This window comes from Candoia aspera, chromosome 14, assembly GCF_035149785.1.
Source record: "Candoia aspera isolate rCanAsp1 chromosome 14, rCanAsp1.hap2, whole genome shotgun sequence".
Classification (NCBI taxonomy): Eukaryota; Metazoa; Chordata; class Lepidosauria; order Squamata; family Boidae; genus Candoia; species Candoia aspera.
In genome coordinates this window covers 3,472,134-3,492,167 of record NC_086166.1, presented here as the reverse complement: position 1 = coordinate 3,492,167, position 20,034 = coordinate 3,472,134, and the positions used below count along the sequence as shown (strand labels likewise).

The 20,034-nt window shown below is 46.4% G+C and overlaps 1 protein-coding gene across 1 annotated transcript in view; it reads left to right on the top strand.

Moving 5' to 3' along the window:
• Positions 1 to 16,976, top strand: part of CARD11 (caspase recruitment domain family member 11) — a 48,320-nt gene extending 31,344 nt beyond the window's left edge. The window contains exons 14-24 of the mRNA XM_063314804.1: positions 250 to 361; positions 1,706 to 1,907; positions 2,755 to 2,881; positions 5,066 to 5,306; positions 5,871 to 5,958; positions 6,273 to 6,368; positions 6,794 to 6,926; positions 8,354 to 8,533; positions 11,516 to 11,640; positions 13,492 to 13,607; positions 16,723 to 16,976. Coding sequence (XP_063170874.1) covers positions 250 to 361; positions 1,706 to 1,907; positions 2,755 to 2,881; positions 5,066 to 5,306; positions 5,871 to 5,958; positions 6,273 to 6,368; positions 6,794 to 6,926; positions 8,354 to 8,533; positions 11,516 to 11,640; positions 13,492 to 13,607; positions 16,723 to 16,927 — 1,625 coding nt within the window. The 3' untranslated portion in view covers positions 16,928 to 16,976. The remainder of the gene's footprint in view (positions 1 to 249; positions 362 to 1,705; positions 1,908 to 2,754; positions 2,882 to 5,065; positions 5,307 to 5,870; positions 5,959 to 6,272; positions 6,369 to 6,793; positions 6,927 to 8,353; positions 8,534 to 11,515; positions 11,641 to 13,491; positions 13,608 to 16,722) is intronic.
• The last annotated feature ends 3,058 nt before the right edge of the window (positions 16,977 to 20,034 follow it).

Below are 20,034 nucleotides of genomic sequence, written 5' to 3'. Positions count from 1 at the left end.
TATCCAGAAGAGTACATGGATGGGTCCATGAGGAGGTCACCAGGACACAAGCTGGATTGGGAACACTCCTCACCATTTTTTCTGAACCCAAAGACAACCTATCCAGGCAATACTTTGAGTCAGGTCTACATTTCAATCCATTTTTTTTTCTCCTGTTTTCCTGCCTTTAACGAGGATACCTCTTCCTCCATATCCATCCATTTTATTTGTTTGTTTGTTTGTTTGTTTATTCGGCACTTTCTTTTCCAGATGATGTCCCTGACAGGTACTCCTCACTACCTTCCTCTTCATCTTCCCACCATTCTGAAGGGCTGGACCTGGAACAAGTCAATTCCATTTTCAGGAAGTTCTCCCTGGAAAGGTATTTTAGAGAAGGTTGGCTGGAGGTGGCAACTGATGTTATTTCTAGGCTGCTTTAGATACTCAGCAAACTGGAGTTGTCCCTTTTTCTTGGATTATACCACTGCTGGGGGGTACTTGTAGAATGCATCTGCCACATAAGGGAATGCAGTACGCCTCCTGATCATCAGTGGTAGAGTCCAGGAAAAATGTTCTTTAACTCTTCTAATGAATAAATCACTTCTCATTAACTGATGTTAGATCAGGAAGATAGACAGAAGTAAAGCTTGGAGCAGGATTACTCAGCCTTGGCAACTTTAAGATGGGTGGACTTCAACTCCCAGAATTCCCCAGCCAGTTAAGGGGCTGTGGAATTCTGGGAGTTGAAGTCCACCCATCTTAAATTTGCTGAGGTTGAGAAACACTGGCTTGGAGGGCAGAGACCTGTAATGATTTGCAAGTTCCTGATGCTGGTCTTCAGGCCAAATTTTGAAAGGTCATAAAGCTTTTTGTACACACCAGGTATTTCAGAAGTCTGTTACCATTGTTTCATTTCCTGCAGTATTTGTCCTGGGTCTGAATCCCTGTTAATACTGTGCCCAACTCTACTTGTGATTTCGCCAAACTTTTCTTTTGCTCTTCTACCTCAAGTTCCAGCTGCTCCAGAATTCCTCCTGAATTTCTCTTGCGGCTGTTTCTGGAGCAACCTTATGATTGGAGGTGTCCCAAAGAGCAACTGCTGATGTAGTTCTCAGTCCCACATCTTTCTAATCCCCTGTGGACTCCCTGACTCACTACCTCCTACATGCGCAACAGTTCCGCATTTCTGAATTTCAAGCAAATTCTCGTTCGGTGAATGCTGGTCTACGACCACAATAAGGATTTGATTTGATTTCTCGTTCGGTGAGATTGAGTCAGGCAGGGTAGGAAGAAAACTGTCAGCCCTTGCTCCCCAGGTCAGGATTCACAAAAGGGCTCAACAGTAAATCTCATTTAACTCCCTAGTCAGCCTTCGCTTGACTTTGGCAGAAGACTCTCAGATACAACTTGGCTAGATTTGACTCATCATTGCAGTCAACAATGAAGTTGTGAACGTAGCAGACGATTGCTCATTGCAGTGCAAAGAAGTCAGAGCCTTCATCTATCACTGTGCTGCAGAGTTCAAACCCTTGACTTTTCCGGCCTACCCTTCTGAATTAATGAGTACTTGGCTAATCTCATGATGGCCCTGGGAGGTATCTGAGATACATTGATGTAGCAGTTCTGTCTAGCCTGGGAACTGCTGGTTCCCCGCTCACCAATCTCAGCCCTTACTCCAGATGATCTGAGAAGCCAAGAAGAATTTGTCCCTCTTTCCTTGACATAGGCCCTTCCGCCCCTCTGTGACATCTGTTGGACGCCTCCACAACGCCTTCCATGCCGTCCAGCAAATAGTCGTCAATGGGGACAGTCTGAGCTCAGAGATCACTCTCCTGGGAGGGAACGTCAAAGGAAGCTTTGTCCACTCAGTGAAGCTGAACTCCCCAGCGGAGAAGGCTGGTCTCCGGGAAGGGTACCAATTGCTTCTGGTGAGTCTTCCATACTTTCCAGGCACTGCAAACATCCCTAAGGATGGTCCTTCCCATTTCCTTGAAGGGATGAATGAATGAACTCTTCTTCTTTTTATTTATTTAATTTATTTATTAAATGTATATTACCGCCCATCTCCCCCGATGGGGGACTCTGGGCAGCTTACAATAAATTAATATTAAGATGTACATGAATATTAAGATGCGATGCCTTGCAGCAACCCAGGGCCACATTGCCTGGGGCAGAATTTTCAACTTTTTTTTTAAAAGACCTTTTGAAAAAGGTACTTAATGGAGGCATCAGCCACCTTCTCATTCTATTTCCTTCAAAAACAGATCTATAGAACCAAATCACATTATGCTGTTACTGGCAACCAGGCTGGGTGCAGATGGGTTGCTTATGCTAAATTTCAGTGGCGTAGTCTTGGGGGCCTCCTTGGGTGCAAAAAAAAGAGGGGGGGATTTGAACTATAGGAGGCTGTGGATTGCTCACTCCTGGCTTACAGTTCCTGACTGCGAAATCAGTCCTACCCTCACAGAAAAACACCAACAGGGCCAAGGTTGAAAATGGTGAGGGAACCTCTGATCACATGGGAGAACGTCAAGGGCTGCCTATGGTGTGGCCATAAGTTTCCCCACTTTCCTGGGCCCGTTTGTTGATCCCAGTTTGCAGTAGCTCTCCCCCAGTGGAGCCTGCTTTCATTTATCACCTCCCCTTCGCAGGCCTCAAGCACCTAAAGCAACCGTTTGCCTGCGACATGCGTTCCAAATGAGTATTAGCTGTGCAATTTAGTAAGGCGGAGTGAATGGCCTTGGGAAGAGACTAAAGCTGAGTTCCTGTCACCAGGTGGAGGGGTGCATCAGAGGAGAAAATATGAGTGTTCCCCTGGACACTTGTACAAAGGAAGAAATTCACTGGACAGTTCAGAGATGTAGTGGACCAGTTACTCTGCACTGTAAGCCAAACCATGAAGGTAAGATGCCTTCTGACAAGCATGCCTGTTTGTTTTTAGCGTGGGGGGCCAGATGAAGGGACGGGGGAACTGATTTCTGCGGGCCAGAACAACCTCTCCCCTTTTTCAAAAATAATGCGCTCTTGATCACACATAAAAGTTGGAGATGCAGGCTTGGTAGTAGGGACTGCTTCTACATCTGATAGCCATGCTCCTAGTTCAGAATGGTATAATGTGAAATTTGACGTTGAGTCGACAGGCTGGATGGGCATTATTGTGCCTATGGAACAATCACAGGATGAATTAGATCTGTGTTTTTCAAACTTGGCAACTTTAGGATGTGTGGACTTCAACTCCCAGAATTCCCCAGCCAGCGTGCTGGCTGGGGAATTCTGGGAGTTGAAGTCCACACATGCTGGCTAGTGAATTCTGGGAGTTGAAGTCCACACATGCTGGCTAGTGAATTCTGGGAGTTGAAGTCCACACATGCTGGCCAGTGAATTCTGGGAGTCGAAGTCCACACATCTCAAAGTTGTCCCATTTGAAAAATGCTGAATTAGGTCGTTAAAGTCCTACAACACAACTGTGTGTTCAAGTCTTCATGTTACCCTTTGCCAGTTCGGGAACGGTTCAGAGTGCTTACGAAAACACATTAGAGACACCGTTGTGGAAAAGATGGGGCACGAATGTCACTTCCTTCATCTTGCCCAGTTGGGAGTGTGTTAGTGTTTTCTGTACACAGATTAAGCTGTGAATTATGCATCTGACTGTCAGATTCGCTGGACGTGTTCCATTTTGAAGCTGTTGCTGTTAGCTTTCACAACACTTGATTGGATTCTCACACCGGCCCCTGCTGCCAGAGGCTTTCTGAACCCAGCCCTTGCAATGTCGTATAAATTACTCTGGTGGGTGAACTCTCAAAGCATCGTGGCTTATTCCACTAACAGTGGTGAACCAAACCATGCCTTAGTATGATGTGTGACTGCAGTGTATAACAGGGATGGTGTCTCAGGTCAGGAGAATCCAAAGAAAAATGCAAAAACCCCCAAACCATGACCGTCCACAATCTTAGCACCTCTGTATGAAATCTCCTGTGGATGCGCATAGAACCACAATAAGGTCTGGGGTGGGAATTGTGTGCTTTCCAGTTTGATTCTTAAGGTGGTGGAGGTGCAAAAGGGGGCAGCTACAGCTGGTGGAGACCTAATTTCTGTGGCCTCTGCATTCCTGGTTTGACCTGCCTCAAATAAATCCAAGGCGTAATCAGATAGGACCTCTGCCATCCACAGAATGTGACCATCATCACCGCTGGCCTGTGACAAACAATGCTTTATCATACCATTCCCCCGCTTCCCAAAATTGGTTTTAAACTCCATCGAAAGAGCCCATGTACTTGCTCTCTCTTTGCTCAAAGGTCAGGAAAAAGAAGAAAGCGGAGTAGCTCAATGGAAATGTGATTTTTCCTCCCCCACTGCCCCCCAACTGTCTTTCATGTTTTCAAACATAAAAATGAATGCCACCCTTGGCAGGAGCAGAAAGCAAGATCCAGATCACGTGGAGCGCCAATTACAGCTAATTATAAAACGATTGAGCTACATTTCAGAGCAAGAGCCTCCCCCAAACCCCACCAAAGCAGCCTCTTATCATCCACTGTGAAAAATGGAGGATCTGAAAGGTTGATGCTCTTTTATTTTCACCCATGCCCTTCTGCGTGGCACGTTCTTGTCAATTACTACTAAAGAAAAGGGCCATGGTGCCTATTTTCTGTGTGGCCTGCCTTCCTTTCCTTTCCTTTCCTTTCCTCCTTCCCTCCTTCCCTCCTTCCTTCCTTCCTTCCATCCTTCCCTCCCTCCCTCCCTCCCTCCCTCTTTTCATTCCCTTCCCTCCCTCCCTCCTTCCTCTCTCTCTCTCTTTTTCTCATTCCCTCCCTCCCTCCCTTTTTTCCTTCCGCCTTAACGCCTTAAGCCATAAACTGTGGTTTACAGATGGCGATGGCTAGATTTGCATGACCTGCTAAGCTGAATCCCACAAAGTACAGCATGGGTCAAGCAGTGGCCCACTGGTGCATGAGAAACACATCCTTGTGGCTTGTTTGACTGACCACAGTTAGAATGAACCATGGTTAAGCTCATGGAGAAATTCGGCTCTCCAGGGCAGTTTCCTCGTTCCACAGAAGCCATCGTGGTTGGGTTCCTTCCGCCGCAGGTTATCGGAAGCTGCTTTCGGAAATGGAGGAAGGGCTGATCACCTCGGGGGACTCCTTCTACATCCGGCTGAACCTGAGCATCTCCAGCCACCTGGACTGCTGCTCCCTTTCGGTGCGGTGTGACGAGATCCTGCACGTCCTTGACACCATGTACCAGGGGAAGTGTGAGTGGTTTTGTGCCCGAGTGCACCCCGTCACCAACAAAGATGAGGAAACGGGGACGGTCCCCAATTATAGCAGGTGAGCGCCCCCTCCCAGGCACAGGGAAGCTCCAAGGCTGTCCGTGGGATACGGCCTAAAATGCCAAGATGGCGGCCGCGATGTAACGTCACGGGAAGCTGGTGTGCTACGAAACCCAAACACCAGCCTCCGCGATTGTCTGCCCTGGCGAGTCTGTCTCTGGCCCCCTGGGGCATTCCTTGGAAGCTGAGAGAGGCGAGGCTGAAGCTAAGCCTTTTTCTGGGAGTGGTGACCCATGTAGAGAAAGGGGAAGGGAAATGGCATGGTGTGGATGCCGCCTTCACTTTCTGGGCCCCCCTGTGGATGCCCAGCTCCCCTCCATGACAGCAAGGTGTTCCTTGCAGACCTCTTAAGGTATTCCAAGGGTTCAAATCTGGGAAAGTATTGGCCATCCCAAGGCACTGTAGGGATGCTAGCTCTTCTTTCTTTATCAAACAGTTGCCTGGAGCTCAGCCCAAGCTTTCACTTGGGCATCCAAAGGGAGCAAGAAGGGGCATAACGGAGGGGGGTTGGGCAGGGAGCATTCCTTGGCATCGTCTGATCCTTCCCAACTCTCCTTCACAGAGCCCAGCAGCTGCTCTTAGTAAAACTCCAGCGACTTATGAACAAAGGAAGCAAAGAAGAAGCAGACAGTGGCTATGGGATGGCACGGGTAAGGTTCCTCTGGCTTGGGATGGTCGTCCCCTTCACCCATCCCTCTTCCATCCCTTTGTGAGCAATTTGGGCAGTTTTGCCTCTTGAGCAATTCCCATTCTTTCTAGAAGAGGTCTTCGGTTTACGTTATTATGGGTGGTTGACTTTGCTCTCAACTCAACCTTCTCCAACTTGAGGTCCTCCAAGAATGTTGGACCCCTCTTAGACTTAGACTTCCCATAAATCCGCTTTTGCTTTATGGGATTCTGACCTTCATATATAATCCTTCTTCCTCTTCTTCCTCTTCCTCTTCTCTCTCTCTTGCTGCACTAGACTATGCTGCAGCCAGACGAACTCACATCCCCCAGTGACTCCAAAAGCAGCCCTCGCCTCTCCCGAGCCAGTTTCCTTTTGGGCCAGATCTTGCAGGTAAAAAAAAAAGGTCGGGGGTCACAGAGCCAAATTAAAGGAGTTGGTCTGTCTCTCTGATACAGCTCAGTGGAACTCATGTTGTTGGGAGAAAAGGTGGTGGTGGTGGTGGAGGTGGATTCGAAGTTTGCTGGTCCCAGCCAGGCTGATGGGGTAATTGAGGTCTCTCCCTTGGATCCAACCACCAACAGCTTGTGGTCATCCTCTATGAACTATTTCCTTTTCGCTGTGGTCCACCAGGGCGCAGGCTGTCCCCGGGGAGCCGGCTCTCCGTGGAGAGGAGCAGCAAGGTCTTGATCCAAAAGCAACCCAAGGCAAAGTGGTGTGACCTAGACCAGGCAGGGGAGGCCACTGGGGTAAGGATGGGGGCAGAGGTCCAGTCTGGCCTTGAATCTCCTCTTGACCAAGCCCGGATCCACTTCCAGTTTGTCAGCAGGTCCGAAAACAAATACAAGCGCATGAACAGCAATGAACGGGTCCGCATCGTCACTTCAAAAGACACCCGGGTCAGATCGGAAGTGCATCCAGTGACGAAGGCCCTGCTTGAAAGATTTGAAGGTACAGTGACAGGATGGAGTGGAGGGAGCACATGAAAGAGGCATGTGGTCATTTTGTGGAAGAGGAAATCCACAGAAGTGTCGAGTCCCTAACAGGGGAGCAGGATCAGGGAAGCAAGAGTCCCATGGACCATCCTGACTTAGGTTTCATGTCACGAAATAATGAAGGACTAGGATGTAGAATCGAGGTATGTGAATGCACCTCATTTATGAGTGAGTTCCTTAAAGTGGGGTCTCCAGGAGTTGTTTGAAACTCTTTTTCTTAAATTGCAAAGCTGAAGGACTAACTGGCCCTTTTCCAGTTGAGGCTGCCCGTGAAGCATCTAAGTGTTCTTTGTTACAGGTAGTCCCCGACTTATGGTGACCACATTTGGGACCGTAACTTTGGTCGCTAAGCAATGCGGTTGTTAAGTGAGGCACCATGCGACTGCACCTGATTTTACAACCTTTTTGTCACAGTTGTTAAGTGAATCACGTGGTCGTTAAATGAATTGTGTGGTCATTAAGTGCATCCAGCTCCCCCCCATTGACTTTGTTTGTCGGAAGCCAGCTGGGGAGGTCGCAAATGGCGATTCCATGACCCTGGGATGCTGCAACCGTCATAAATACATGTCAGTTGGCAAGTGCCCGAATTTTGATCATGTGATCATGGGGACACTGTGAGGGTCGTAAGTGCGAGGACCAGTCACAAGTCACTATTTTCAGCGCCATCTAACTTCAAACAGTCGCAAACAAATGGTCTTAAGTCGAGGACTACCTGTAGTGATGCTTTGAAATGCTGCTTTTTCTTTCTCAGCCCCAATAAATTCTCTAAAGGAAGGCAGGGTTGGTTTGGGAAAGAGAGAGAGCCTCCCTGGAACTCAGGGAATGTGCAGTTTGCCAGGGATCCCGTGTGATCTTTCCCCAGCTACCTGTCTGGAACAGAAGAATCCACCTATCCCATTCTTAAGTGTTTAAGTGCCTTAACCACCCGCCAGAAGGACTCAAGAGGAGGTGAGACCTCAACCTCCTTTGAGGCACCACCACCAAAAGGGCCCTGCTCTAATTCCCACCAGTTACCTCTCTCTTGGTCTGGAAAAGGCTGTCTTCACAGAGGAACCTTGACCCACTTTGGTTGCAACACTGTTGACTTTGCCCATGATAATTAACGCCTTGAATCTGGCCTGGTTATAAATCAGAATCAAGAATCATCCCCGCAAGGTTTTATTTTATGGCCTTTGGCCAAAATAGACGTTTGGAATGCTTTGAAGAACCTCTACCTAATCTCGGGCAGGTGGTCACGTGGGTTTTCTAACCAGGCTGATATTATTCATCAAAGGAGCGTCTGACATCCTGGTTATCAAAAGTTCATGCGATGGAATCAGCCTTTCTCTGGGCTGCCCACGCATTCTAGGATTGTTTACCGTGGGGTAAATCTTCTTCCCCTAGAGTTTGATTCCATGACTGAGATCAACAAGAGCTTCAGCCTGATCCCGTATAGCTTAGTGAAACCTACCCACTGTGATTGCCGGCGCCCGGTCCTGTTCAGCCCCACGATGCTCGCCAAGACCTTGATTCAGAAGCTTCTCAACTCTGGAGGAGCCCTGGAATTCAACTTGTGCAAACCTGGTAATCATACAGTCCTTGTTTAAAGTCATTCTGTCTTACGCTAGCCAGTGTTCCTCAAACTTGGCAGCCTGAGGGTGGGTGGACTTCAACTCCCAGAATTCCCCAGAATTCATATTATACTGTTCAGAACTGTATAATGTGAAATTTGATCTTGAGTTGACAGGATGGATGGGCATTATTGTGCCTACGGAACACTCACAGGACGAATTAGATCCATGTTTCTCAACCTTGGCAACTTTAAGATGTGAGGACGTCAACCCCCAGAATTCCCCAGCCAGCATGTTGGCTGGGGAATTCTGGGAGTTGAAGTCCACACATGCTGGCTGGGGAATTCTGGGAGTTGAAGTCCACACATGCTGGCTGGGGAATTCTGGGAGTTGAAGCCCACCCCTCTTAAAGTTGCCAAGTTTGAGAAACACTGTTCTAACTGAATTGCAGCAATGTTCCTTCAGAGCCCTGGAGCTGGGGCATCTCCAGGGAGGCTTCAGAAAACATCAAGATGGGGGCTTCAACCACATAAGTGAAGCCCCACTCCTTTTTTCCTGCTTTGCGTGCACAACGCATGTGAAAAGAACCAGGACTCTGGTCATGTGATTGCGGCTACCATCTTGGCACGACTGCGTGGCGCTACTCCAGATTTGGATAAAACAGTAGGCTCCCTTCAGATGTCTATGTCGGAAGCCTTTGGGCATTCTGAGAAATCATAAAACATACAGGGAAACGCGGCACTAAATAGATCAGAAAACAGTTAAGTATATTTGTTTTTAAAATGGTTCCATTGCTTTGGATGATTTGACCTGAAAAAAGTACGGTATGTGAATATGGCGTGCCACTCTGATGCCCATTTCAGCTACCGATAAGTGCTGTGTTGATGTATTCTTGATGTGGAATAGTTTGAGGGAGCTTCACTATTTGGCATTTCCCGTTACTCTGCTTTGAGAACGGCAGCCCTGCGAACACTTAACTTGCGCTGACTTCTCAGTAAACAGGTTTTAGATTATTCTGTGATGCATGACAAGAGTGAAAATTAAATACAACGTCCACCCAGTTCTTTCACCTCTGGTTGCACTGCGTCTTATTTATTCATTTTGAAAATATTTTTCTGCCACTCTCTGGTAGCCCGCCATGATAATTTAAGCAGGCAATTACGAATCAATAAAACATAAACTATGACATTGTAACTTTGTGAGATTAAGAGCAGGGAACGATGCCATGCTGAGAAGGAATCAGGTTGGACTGCTTTCATTTGCGTGTCCTGTGTGTTCAGCCACACATCTCTTCTGTCCCGGATCACTTTTTTTAAAGATGCCTGAAAATGCACGTTGACATTTGGCAGATGGCTCCCTAAATGAGTTCCATTTCTCCCCTCCCCAGTATATGTTTCCTTTTAAGCTCTGCGCATCGCCTGCATGTTCTTCGTAGCTGAGAACTGACTCAGCTTCAGAAAGTCATGTACGGTAATCAGAACTGTATTAACCCAGAAAATGCACATTCGGACTGGTGGCTTGAAAAAGCCGGTTGAGTTCCAGAATCCTCGGGTTGCACGTGTCTTCCCTGCACCACCTCCTCCTCTTCGGTCCTTTTGCTTTTGTGAAAATAGGGGCCGCTGTGTTTGATGGCATTTCTCTCCCTCCCCCTGCAAAATGTACTGCAATCCTCAAACACAGAGAGGCTGACTTCAGGGCGAACATGGATAGAACTCCATGTGACCGTGATTAAGTAATAAACTGGCGCTGCTGACCGATCCAGGGAAGACAGCAAAGGGGGGTTTATCTCTCCATGTTGTGAAAGGAGCTAAATACTAATGCAGCAAACAAACAACAGGAACCAGCCATTATGTCCCTCTTTTCTTTCCAAATGTCCCAGAGAAATCTGTCTGCCTGTTGCCAGAGGACCTGCTGGTGAGAAGAAGACCCCTTGGTCTGATCCAATTCTTGGGCGATTGTGTCTTGTGTGCACATCCATTTATTCTGCCCCTTGAAGATCTTACACGCTTTTTTTGTTGAAACGCCGTCTCCCCAGAGAATCTTGACACCGCAACACGGGCTAGCAATTACGCAGACGTCGGCCATTCTCCCAACCTGTCGCTGCGCACATTGTTCCTTGGAATAGGTCATGCTTCAGTTCACCAGATTTAACTAGCTTGAGGATAAACACGCCGCCAGCGATGTTCTCTGCTAGCGAAAGCTTACAAATCTGAAGATGATAATGACTACAGTTGTTAAGTCTTCTCCTTTTGTGAATGGCATCCTATTTGTTCCACTTGTTGCCTGTCTGCCTGCCTCCCCTCCCTATCCCCCCCTCCCAGTTGTTGCAGGGGGCTTATTGCAGGTAGGGATCAGGCAAGATGGTGACCCAGATGCTCCCTGGTTTCAAAACAGTTCTAATTTAATACTTGCGACTAGAAAGGCACTGGAATATTGCGCAGGAGACATGGACAAATCACGCTAAGGCTAGTTGAAACATGGCTTTGATAAGCGACTGGCTCTGGTGCAGCTAATGACCACGCCGCATTGACTGTGCTTGTCAATGAGCTATGGCAGAGCTATGGAAGGGAGGCACCATCAGTCTGGTTCCTTGATCTCTTAGCAGCGCTCAACGTCAGCAATCAGAACATCCTTTTTGCTCTGTCTGTGGCTTCCGGTGGTCTGTGTCCTCTTATGTCTGTGATTTATTTCCTTCACTCCATGAATGCCTTACTTTATATATTTTTCCGGTCAAATACATTTTAAAACACGGTTTCAGGGACCTGGTGCCATAGAGTTTTTGCTCCCTAATGCTCCGGGGACGAGAGTTTTGAGATTCTTCAGAAATGTCAGCTCCCTGTGGGACTCCCTAAAATTAACCCGGTTTGCAAGATCTCCTTTACTCGTATTAATCCTGGAGGGTCCATTCAGGTGGACGGCTCTTTGCCCTGACCGCCCAAAGGCATTCCGCACGATTCCAGCTCTCCCTCTAACCTTTCGGCTCCTTCTTTCCCAGATATTATAACCAAGGAAGAGTTCTTCAGGAGGCGCTTGACAGAAACAATAATCTATTCGCGAGAAAAGAATCCGCACACTTACGAATGTATTTTTCCAGCAAATATTGGAGCCGTTGCTGCTAAGGCGAGTTTTCCAATCTTTTTGCCATGTAATACGATATGCACAGTGGGCGTAAAATTGAAGGGAAAAGTATTCCTTCCTCCAACTTTGTTTTTCCTTTTCTTTGTGCAGAAAATCATCATGGGCCACATTCTGTACTCCCCTATTCTGTCATCAACAGCAGAGACCACCTCTGGCCTTGTTTCCGTAGTCTTGTGAGATCTGTCTGTTTCACCAAATCAGGAGCTAAGACAGTCTTATCTGCTACTGTTCTCTTAGCTAGGGTGGGGTGGAGAGCTGGGTAATGTGTCATATGAGCAAAACACGTTAAGGTACCCCAACAACTAACTCTGTAGGAGTTTTAGCCCCAAACAATCCCAGGGTTATTTGGGCTTAAACTAACTTCCCCTGGTCTCCTATGTGGTATTCTGGCGTTCTTCTTCCCCAAAAGATAGCCCTCCCTTCCTGATTCTGAGTGGGGAAAAAATTCCAGGGAGAAAACTGGGAATGCCTGTTCCCTCTTTCCTCCTCCTCCTGTAGCCATAGAGGGGGACAAACAAACAAACAAACACAAAATGATGAAGGAATGACACAGGCCCCCTCCAAATTTTATCTCCAGTGATGATGATCCTGTTTGCACCTTTGTGGATTTTTAAGCCCTTTGCTTCTATGCAGAGAAATGTAAATGACTAGTAGGTAGGTACGTGTCAGTCGTACCAGGTGCACCAGACAGGAAACATGACCAGATGAGCTAATTCTGCTTTATTATTAACAGAATTTTGCAAGTCTGAAAGTGCAAATCTCCCATCGTCTCCTTCACAGCCCGAGAAACTAGGGAGGGTCCCTTCTGATCCTCTTTCTCTACCCATTATGCAGCTGCAGGCTACGCCCTCTCTTATCTGACCGTTCTCTAGGTGGCATCTCTTCCCCCCTCCCCAATCTCTCAAGGTCTTTCCCACATACCATTACAGTAGGTAGGTAGGCATGCAAATAAATAAATTAGCAAGCAAGCAAGCAGGATCCTGCCAGCCTCCTTTGCAGCAACTGGAAAGACTCAGAAATTGAATGATCCACAAGTAGGGACTACCAGTATATTAGAATTAATCAGTGCCTCTAGGGGACAGATAACTTGGTTTGTCATATTGTCAAAATAGCCAAGAAGCATCTGTAAAAAGTGCTACCATGTTGTTCTAAAGGAAAAAAAGACAATTGAGGGGAGAGGACCCGATGTGGAAAATAAAGAGGAAGCAGAAGAGAGTGGGGCTGGGGGGGAGCAAATTCATTTAGTCCAGCATGTTTAGATGTAGTGGTCTGTGGGAATGACCTTGGGAGGAAAAGCTGTGGACTGGACATCCATCATGCAAAAGGTTTCTCAGCCCCCAGAAGGAGGGTGGGCATGGGAAGCATTTCAGAAGGGACCCTCCCTAGTTTTCTGGAGAGTAAAGGTAAAGGAGCGGAGAAGGGCTTTCAGACTCCAGCAATATTCTGTTAATGTAAACTTGCGATAAAGGTAGAGCTGGTCCTCCTGGTTGTGCTTCTTGTCTGGACTACCTCGCAGGACTAACACCAGAGCTGGGCTAAGGACAGAGAGATGCAGGTTCAGATTTTCCCCAGCCACAAAGCTCATGGGATGCTCTCGGGCTGGCCGAAGAGAGTTGAGGGAAGTCAGTTTGAGAGTAAGACTGGAAGAGTGAAGGTTTCCAGGGACAGAAAAACCTTGAGAATCTGGAGGGCGTAATCTGCTGTTGATGAAAAGCGGTCGTATCAGATGCCCGATCAATGGGTTCCAATTTACTTGATCCTGTTGGAGATTGTGTGCTTATAAATCCTCAGATGTACTTAACCAAAGTCCTCTTCCTGTCTGTGTGTTTACAGAACAAACACTGCCTGCTTGAAGTTGGCGTCAGCTGCACAAAAGATTTAATCAAAGCCAAGATATATCCCATTGTTCTCTTTATTAAAGTCTTGGAAAAAAATATCAAGAAGTTCAGGTATGTTGAACAAGTTCAGGCATTGTGTTGTTTGGACCTAAAAGAATGACTGGCGAGTGGAAGGAAATGAATATTGGGATGCCTCGCCTCTTGCAGGAATGTTGGCAGGGGGAGGTCAAAAAAGTCAAGATGGTTGCAGCAGCTGCCCAAATGAACTCAGGTAAAAAACGGGGCGGGGGCTGATCTTGCAGAGGCAGGCCACCACCTTGACTACCTTGACACACGCGTCCCAGAGATGCCCCTTCTCTTTTTTTAGGATTTGCACATCTGTCGCTGTTTGTCCATAAGTTGCTTCTTCCTTGTTTTGGAAAAAAAAATGATGTTATAGAGGATTTGGGGAACAGGGCAGAACTACCAGCACCCACGGTGCAATTGACGATTTAGAATCAGGCCCACCGTTTGGATCCAATTATCCACCATGAATTATTATCCTTGGGAGGGTGATAAAGTTTGATAGATAGACAGACAGACAGACAGACAGACAGAGATAAAATTATGAGCACCAACTGATTTCCTTGGTATATCAATATATACCTTTTTGTCTGTTGGGGCTGTTTTTCCTGTATCTTCCCACACACCCATCAGTATTTTTGCAAAGTACCCGCTGCATGCTTTTTTTTTCTTTTACTCGCCTTCCTTTTCTTTTTCCCTTCCTTTCGACTTGCTATTTTCCCCCCTTTTCACACTGCCCCCACAATATTTAGCTCCTAGTTTAGATGCTGTTGTCTCAAACCACCTTTCTTGGGAGCAAGGCTTCATCTGGGGCCCAAATCCTATCCAACATGTACAGAACATGTTTTGGTGGTCTGCCTCAGTCTTGGCGAAATAAGGAAGCAATAGGAAGTTTAAGGGAGCTTCATCAGGGAACTGGTCCATAGAATCCCAAGAACCAGACACAATTGAATGGGTAGTGTCGTCATCTTCAATCAGGGAGCGTGTCTCAGTGTGTGTCATTCCCCTTACAGCTCTCGGTGGGCTCACGATAACAGAAAAGTTGTTTCAAATTTTGGCTTCATTTTCATTGTTAGAGACGGAGGTCTCTGGGAATTCTTGAAATGAGACCTTTTGTGTCTCTTGTGGCCTGCAGATCCATAATCACAAACACATCTGGAAGGCCCAGGGTAGAAAAGGCTGCCAGATGGTCACAGCCCTCCAGATGTTAACCGTGGCCCGGATGACTCAGAATCAAAACATGCGAGCCATCCCTTTTCTACCCGTTGGGCCTCGGTGGAGGGATATTTGCATTATGACTGTTGTGAATAAAATTACAAGCGAGAAACCTTTGAGAGAACAAAATCTGTTTGAGAAAAACAAAAGCTAGATTCCATTTGTTATGTTTTTTGTTAGAAAACCGGATCAAACTAGTAATGCAGAGAGGTGTTGGGCTTCCCTTCCCTGGAGATGTTCATGAAGAAGGTGAAGCAGGCTTCAATATGGATTTCTTCCCGGGGCAAGGGGTGGACTTGATGGCCACCAGACATTTTGCCCATGAACTGAACAGAAGTGATTTGTAAGCGAGTGGCAAGATCTAGGGGCATATTTTGATGTTGGCGTTTATGCCTCTTTTCCCCCTTTACTGGCTTCTGTGATTCGGGATCTTCTGTGTCCCCACGTAGGATTACTTTTTCCGAAATGGTCAGCAGTAATAAAATTTTATGTTGTAAAACAATGAACTGGATAACTAGAAAGAGACTTGAACTCTCCAATTTCAGAAAACAAATGGAAGTGTCTACAGAACATGACAATGAAAACCAGCCAAAGTGTAAACATAATAGAAAATCAATAGCAAATTATTACTCAGTCATGCTCTACCCCACGGAAGATTGAAAGGATCTCTAAGTTATCTGTAAATAAATGCTGGAGAACCATAAACAATACGTGGTGGACAAGTTTAGTTATATTGCATTTCTTTTGGCAACACAGGCACAGAGTGTTAGCAAACCATGAAATGCTATACTTCAGTTCAGTTCAGAAATACAGCATTTGATTGATCAAATCCAGCTACTGTTATTTTATTTGGTTTATTAGCTGTAGGTGCAATGCTAGCTGCCAAAAAACTGAAAATCAATGGTGCATCATGCATTGTTTGCATGTTAAAACAGCCGACGTTTTTCATAGAATGCAACTGACTAGTGTTCAGGAAAGTGTTTTGGAAAATACAGATGTAACAAGGCATTGGGAGAGAATGCAGATTTTTTTAAGGAAAATACTATTAACGGGTTAAGACTTCTTTGGCTGAAATGAATTGCTGATCCGTTCCATGGGGCTCCCGCTGAGTTAAAGTTATTGTTCCTGACCCAGAGAAAGTTCACTGTGATTATATCTGAAATTAATGAGACATAAAGAACTTGAAACTAATTGGGCCCATTGATTTCAGTCATACCTGCTCAACCCCCCTTTCTCTAAACTTGAACCTTTTAATCTAAGGATGTATTTACATCTATTCTCGTCACATTACTCCCTTTCAGGGGAATGCACCTTCAGCAAAATCTATAAGATAAGGTGTAAGAAATGGTCAGTGAAGGAAGGAAGGCATGGGGCATGAAACAAGGAAAGAAACTATGCCTAAATCTAAATTTCAGGATATAAGGAGAAACACCCTCAGAAGACAAGTTGTTCCACATCTTTGAAAACTTTCCCTTGGAAATGGAGCATTGCCCCTTCTTTATCCATTCATGCGGAACCCGCATGGTGGTGGAAGGGTTCCATGGGCAGAATCTCTGCTCTCAGGGGACCTTAGAAGTCCAGGTAGATAATGGAAAAGAACAGGGAGAGAAGAATGAGAAGGCAGATGCAAGGATATCAACACATTTATGCTTGGTCATGGTTGGGATAAAGGATTTAAGGACAGAAGCCCAAGGTCATGTAGACGTGGTCTCTCTTAACATCTACCTGGAAACGTGTTATGGAGATAATCCTCAGGCAAGTCCACTTTAGCTCCGTTTTGAATGTATATTTAAGGCACTTTGTCTCAGTCGTTGGTGTTCTTTATCGTTCAGCTGGGCAACAGAAGTTGGTGGGATTTGTTGCCCAAACCTGTCTGTTTATGTGTACGCACATGCACTTCTATGGGTAACAGCTGTTTTTTGGGGGGGGGGGTTCTTGTGTAATGTAGAAAGCTGCTTCCGAAACCAGATGTGGAGGATGAGTTATTACGGACATGTCGTCAGAACGAGAAAGAACTGGAGGGCTTGCCCTGCCTTTATGCCTCGCTGGAGGCTGATTCATGGAGCAGCATCGAAGATCTCCTCCGGATCATCAAGGATAAAGTTTGGGAAGAGCAGCAGAAAACCATCTGGGTTGATGAAGAGCAGTTGTGAATCGCAGATCCTGCTGGTGACACGGGATCCTGCTGGCAACTCAACGAAGCAATACCCGAGAGAGAGAGAAGAACCTTCGGTGAAGCCTGCAGCCTTTGTTCTGTCTTTATCAGAAGTCTGAGATTCTCAGCCATGGGTAGAACGTTGAGTGTGCGAGAATGTTTTTAAAAAAGAAGGAGGTAAGGGTTGAACAATGACATTTCCAGCAGGTACTTTGGGCAATGGAACTGGGTTGTTCTCCCAGGAAGTTTGGCTCCAATGCTGTAGTATCCACCATTTCTGGAACAATCGTCATGGAAGAGCAGAAGTTTTGAAGTGTAAGCCTGGAACTGTGGGGTCTGAAAATGGATGGTGGGAGGGTCACGGTGAGGCATTTTTGACAGTGGCCGGGGAAAGCATCAACTTTCCTCATTGCCCCTTCTTGGAGATATGGGTTCAACTGTCCTCAGATCCACCAAAATGTGTGCCACGAGAGAGAACTCAGCCTGCTTAAGAGCAAAGTGAGTCTTGCGTCTTCTGTTCGCTTTGAAGCAGGTGCAACTTAGGAAGGGGAAAACCATTTTCCCTTCGAGATCATAAGAACAGCCCTGCTGGGCCAGATAAAAGGAGGCCACAAGCAGGATAGTAATCCAGACGCTCTTGTTTGGACTACCAGGACTGAAAACCACAGTTAACTCTATCCTTCTGGAGCCATTTATTTTTTATTCCACGTCGTATTGCGCATGTCAGTACAGTTCCCTTAGGATCAGGAATGATCCCTTAGGATCATACATGCAGCTCTCTTGAATATTCTGCAGCTTCAGGGTTCAGAACTAAGCAGCAATTTCAGTAGGATAGCAGTGTTTGCTAAAAAAAATACTTGGGTTGCGCAAATATTCTTCTTTTATTCCCCTTCCTATTCATATTTTTTTTCCTGGGGCTAGTTGTGGGCTAGTTCTTACCTCAGCCTCTTTCCCCCACTCTATCCCATTCCTGCCCTCTCTTTAAGTGATCCGACCTTATCAGGAATCCCAGCAGTCAGAGAGGCTACCTTGTCTCTAAGCAGTGGGCCAGATAATGGTGATGGGCAATGGCTGGTGATGGGCAATGGTTGAGGGCTATGGAAAGATAATGGTGATGGGCAATGGCTGGTGATGGGCAATGGTTGAGGGCTATGGAAAGATAATGGTGATGGGCAATGGTTGGTGATGGGCAATGGTTGAGGGCTATGGAAAGATAATGGTGATGGGCAATGGTTGGTGATGGGCAATGGTTGAGGGCTATGGAAAGATAATGGTGATGGGCAATGGTTGGTGATGGGCAATGGTTGAGGGCTATGGAAAGATAATGGTGATGGGCAATGGTTGCTGATGGGCAATGGTTGAGGGCTATGGAAAGATAATGGTGATGGGCAATGGTTGGTGATGGGCAATAGTTGAGGGCTATGGAAAGATAATGGTGATGGGCAATGGTTGCTGATGGGCAATGGTTGAGGGCTATGGAAAGATAATGGTGATGGGCAATGGTTGCTGATGGGCAATCGTTGAGGGCTATGGAAAGTGGAAACTGTGCAAATAGGTTAGTGTTTCCTCAAGCAATCTCAGAGGTTTACCAAGAGGGCAGCTTCTCTTCAGTGCTACTAAACATGTTTGCAGGAAACAGTTGACTAATTTTGCCCAGGCTCTCCTGTTCAATCAGCTTTAAGTCCACAGAGTAGCTATGTCCTTAGCCATCTGGAGCAGGAAAGAGCAAACACTGCTGCCATGCTTTTCTGTGGGCCCCTGGGCCTCAATGGGGGCTAGCATGGGGTGAAAATAAATAGAGGTTGCACAGCTGGGCCAGCAGATTGTGTCCTCGCCTGATGCGGCCGAGCATTTTTCATATCTAGCCCTTTGAAGAATGTGGATTGCCCGAGGCTTTGGGGTTGGCAGTGACAACAGGTCCCCCTACTTTGAAATCTTCAATTAAGTGGCAAATTTTTCCTCGTACCCATTGCAAACTGCCTTGTCACTTGACATCTTTTTTTCTATAAAGACATTGATGAGCACATGAAAATAATTGTCTCTCTCTTTCTCTATCCCTCCTTGGGCATCTATCAAATATTGCAGATGCTCTTGTATCTGTCCTGTCACTTCCTTGCTCGCAACCGGCTGTGGGTTGGGGAGAATTTCTGTGAGAAGTTCAGCCAAAATATGGGGCGTGGGGCTTGTTTGGGATAAAGTTGACTCCAGGGCACGAAGAAGATAACCAGAACAGGATTTTAGAAGGAAAAGATAGGCCGAAATTAGAATATCACAGGTAAATGGGGCATTTGGATTTTCAGATGGGGTTGGGCACTTGTGAGAATGAAAACAAGGAAATGAAGTAGTGTTTTCCTTCCCCAACCATGTTTTATGTTTGAATGTTTTGCAGTAGAGAAGGCACAGACGGGATTTTGTTGCCTGTAAGGATTTCAGCTATTTCACAGTGTTTGATTTTCTTTTTCAGCCAACGTATGGGGGTCTGGCCTGTCCATCAGCTTCATGCCCCCATCTCTACTACAACATTTCACTTGCTGTAGTAGAGAACAGAGAGTGGAAGGCTTGGGGGAGGAAGAGAGAGCAGGGCTTCCCCAGGGAGTTAAGATGGAGATTAACCCTGGTGATCATGAATGCATCAATAGCCTTCTTAGATACTTCTCTGGGCAGATTCTCTTGGGTGTTGACCAGGACCTTAAGCTGCTGGAATGTGTTCCATCCATCAGGGAGAGTAATCACTGAGTATAATGAGCTAGTGGGCCATGCCAAAATCATTAGGAAAAAGAGGGTAGGGAAGCATCACAAATCATTATTGTCTGGTATCAAAGCTCCAGAAAAGGCAAATAAATCTAACTGTAGGAGTAAAGATAAGGGCCCATTCGAAATATCCATTCCAGAGCTTCTGGACCAAGTCAGACCCCACAAACCATCTTCGGTGAGCCCTAACAGCATGCTGTTCGTTGCTTTTCTTCAAAATTAACTGGGAGCCAACAGGAGACTTGGGCACCGGGATCGCCGTTCATGTTAAGCCAAAATTTCTTGGACTGCCAAGACAGAACTAAACAAAGCACAGTGTAGCTTGAGATGACGGGAGGTGTGAACCCACCTGTA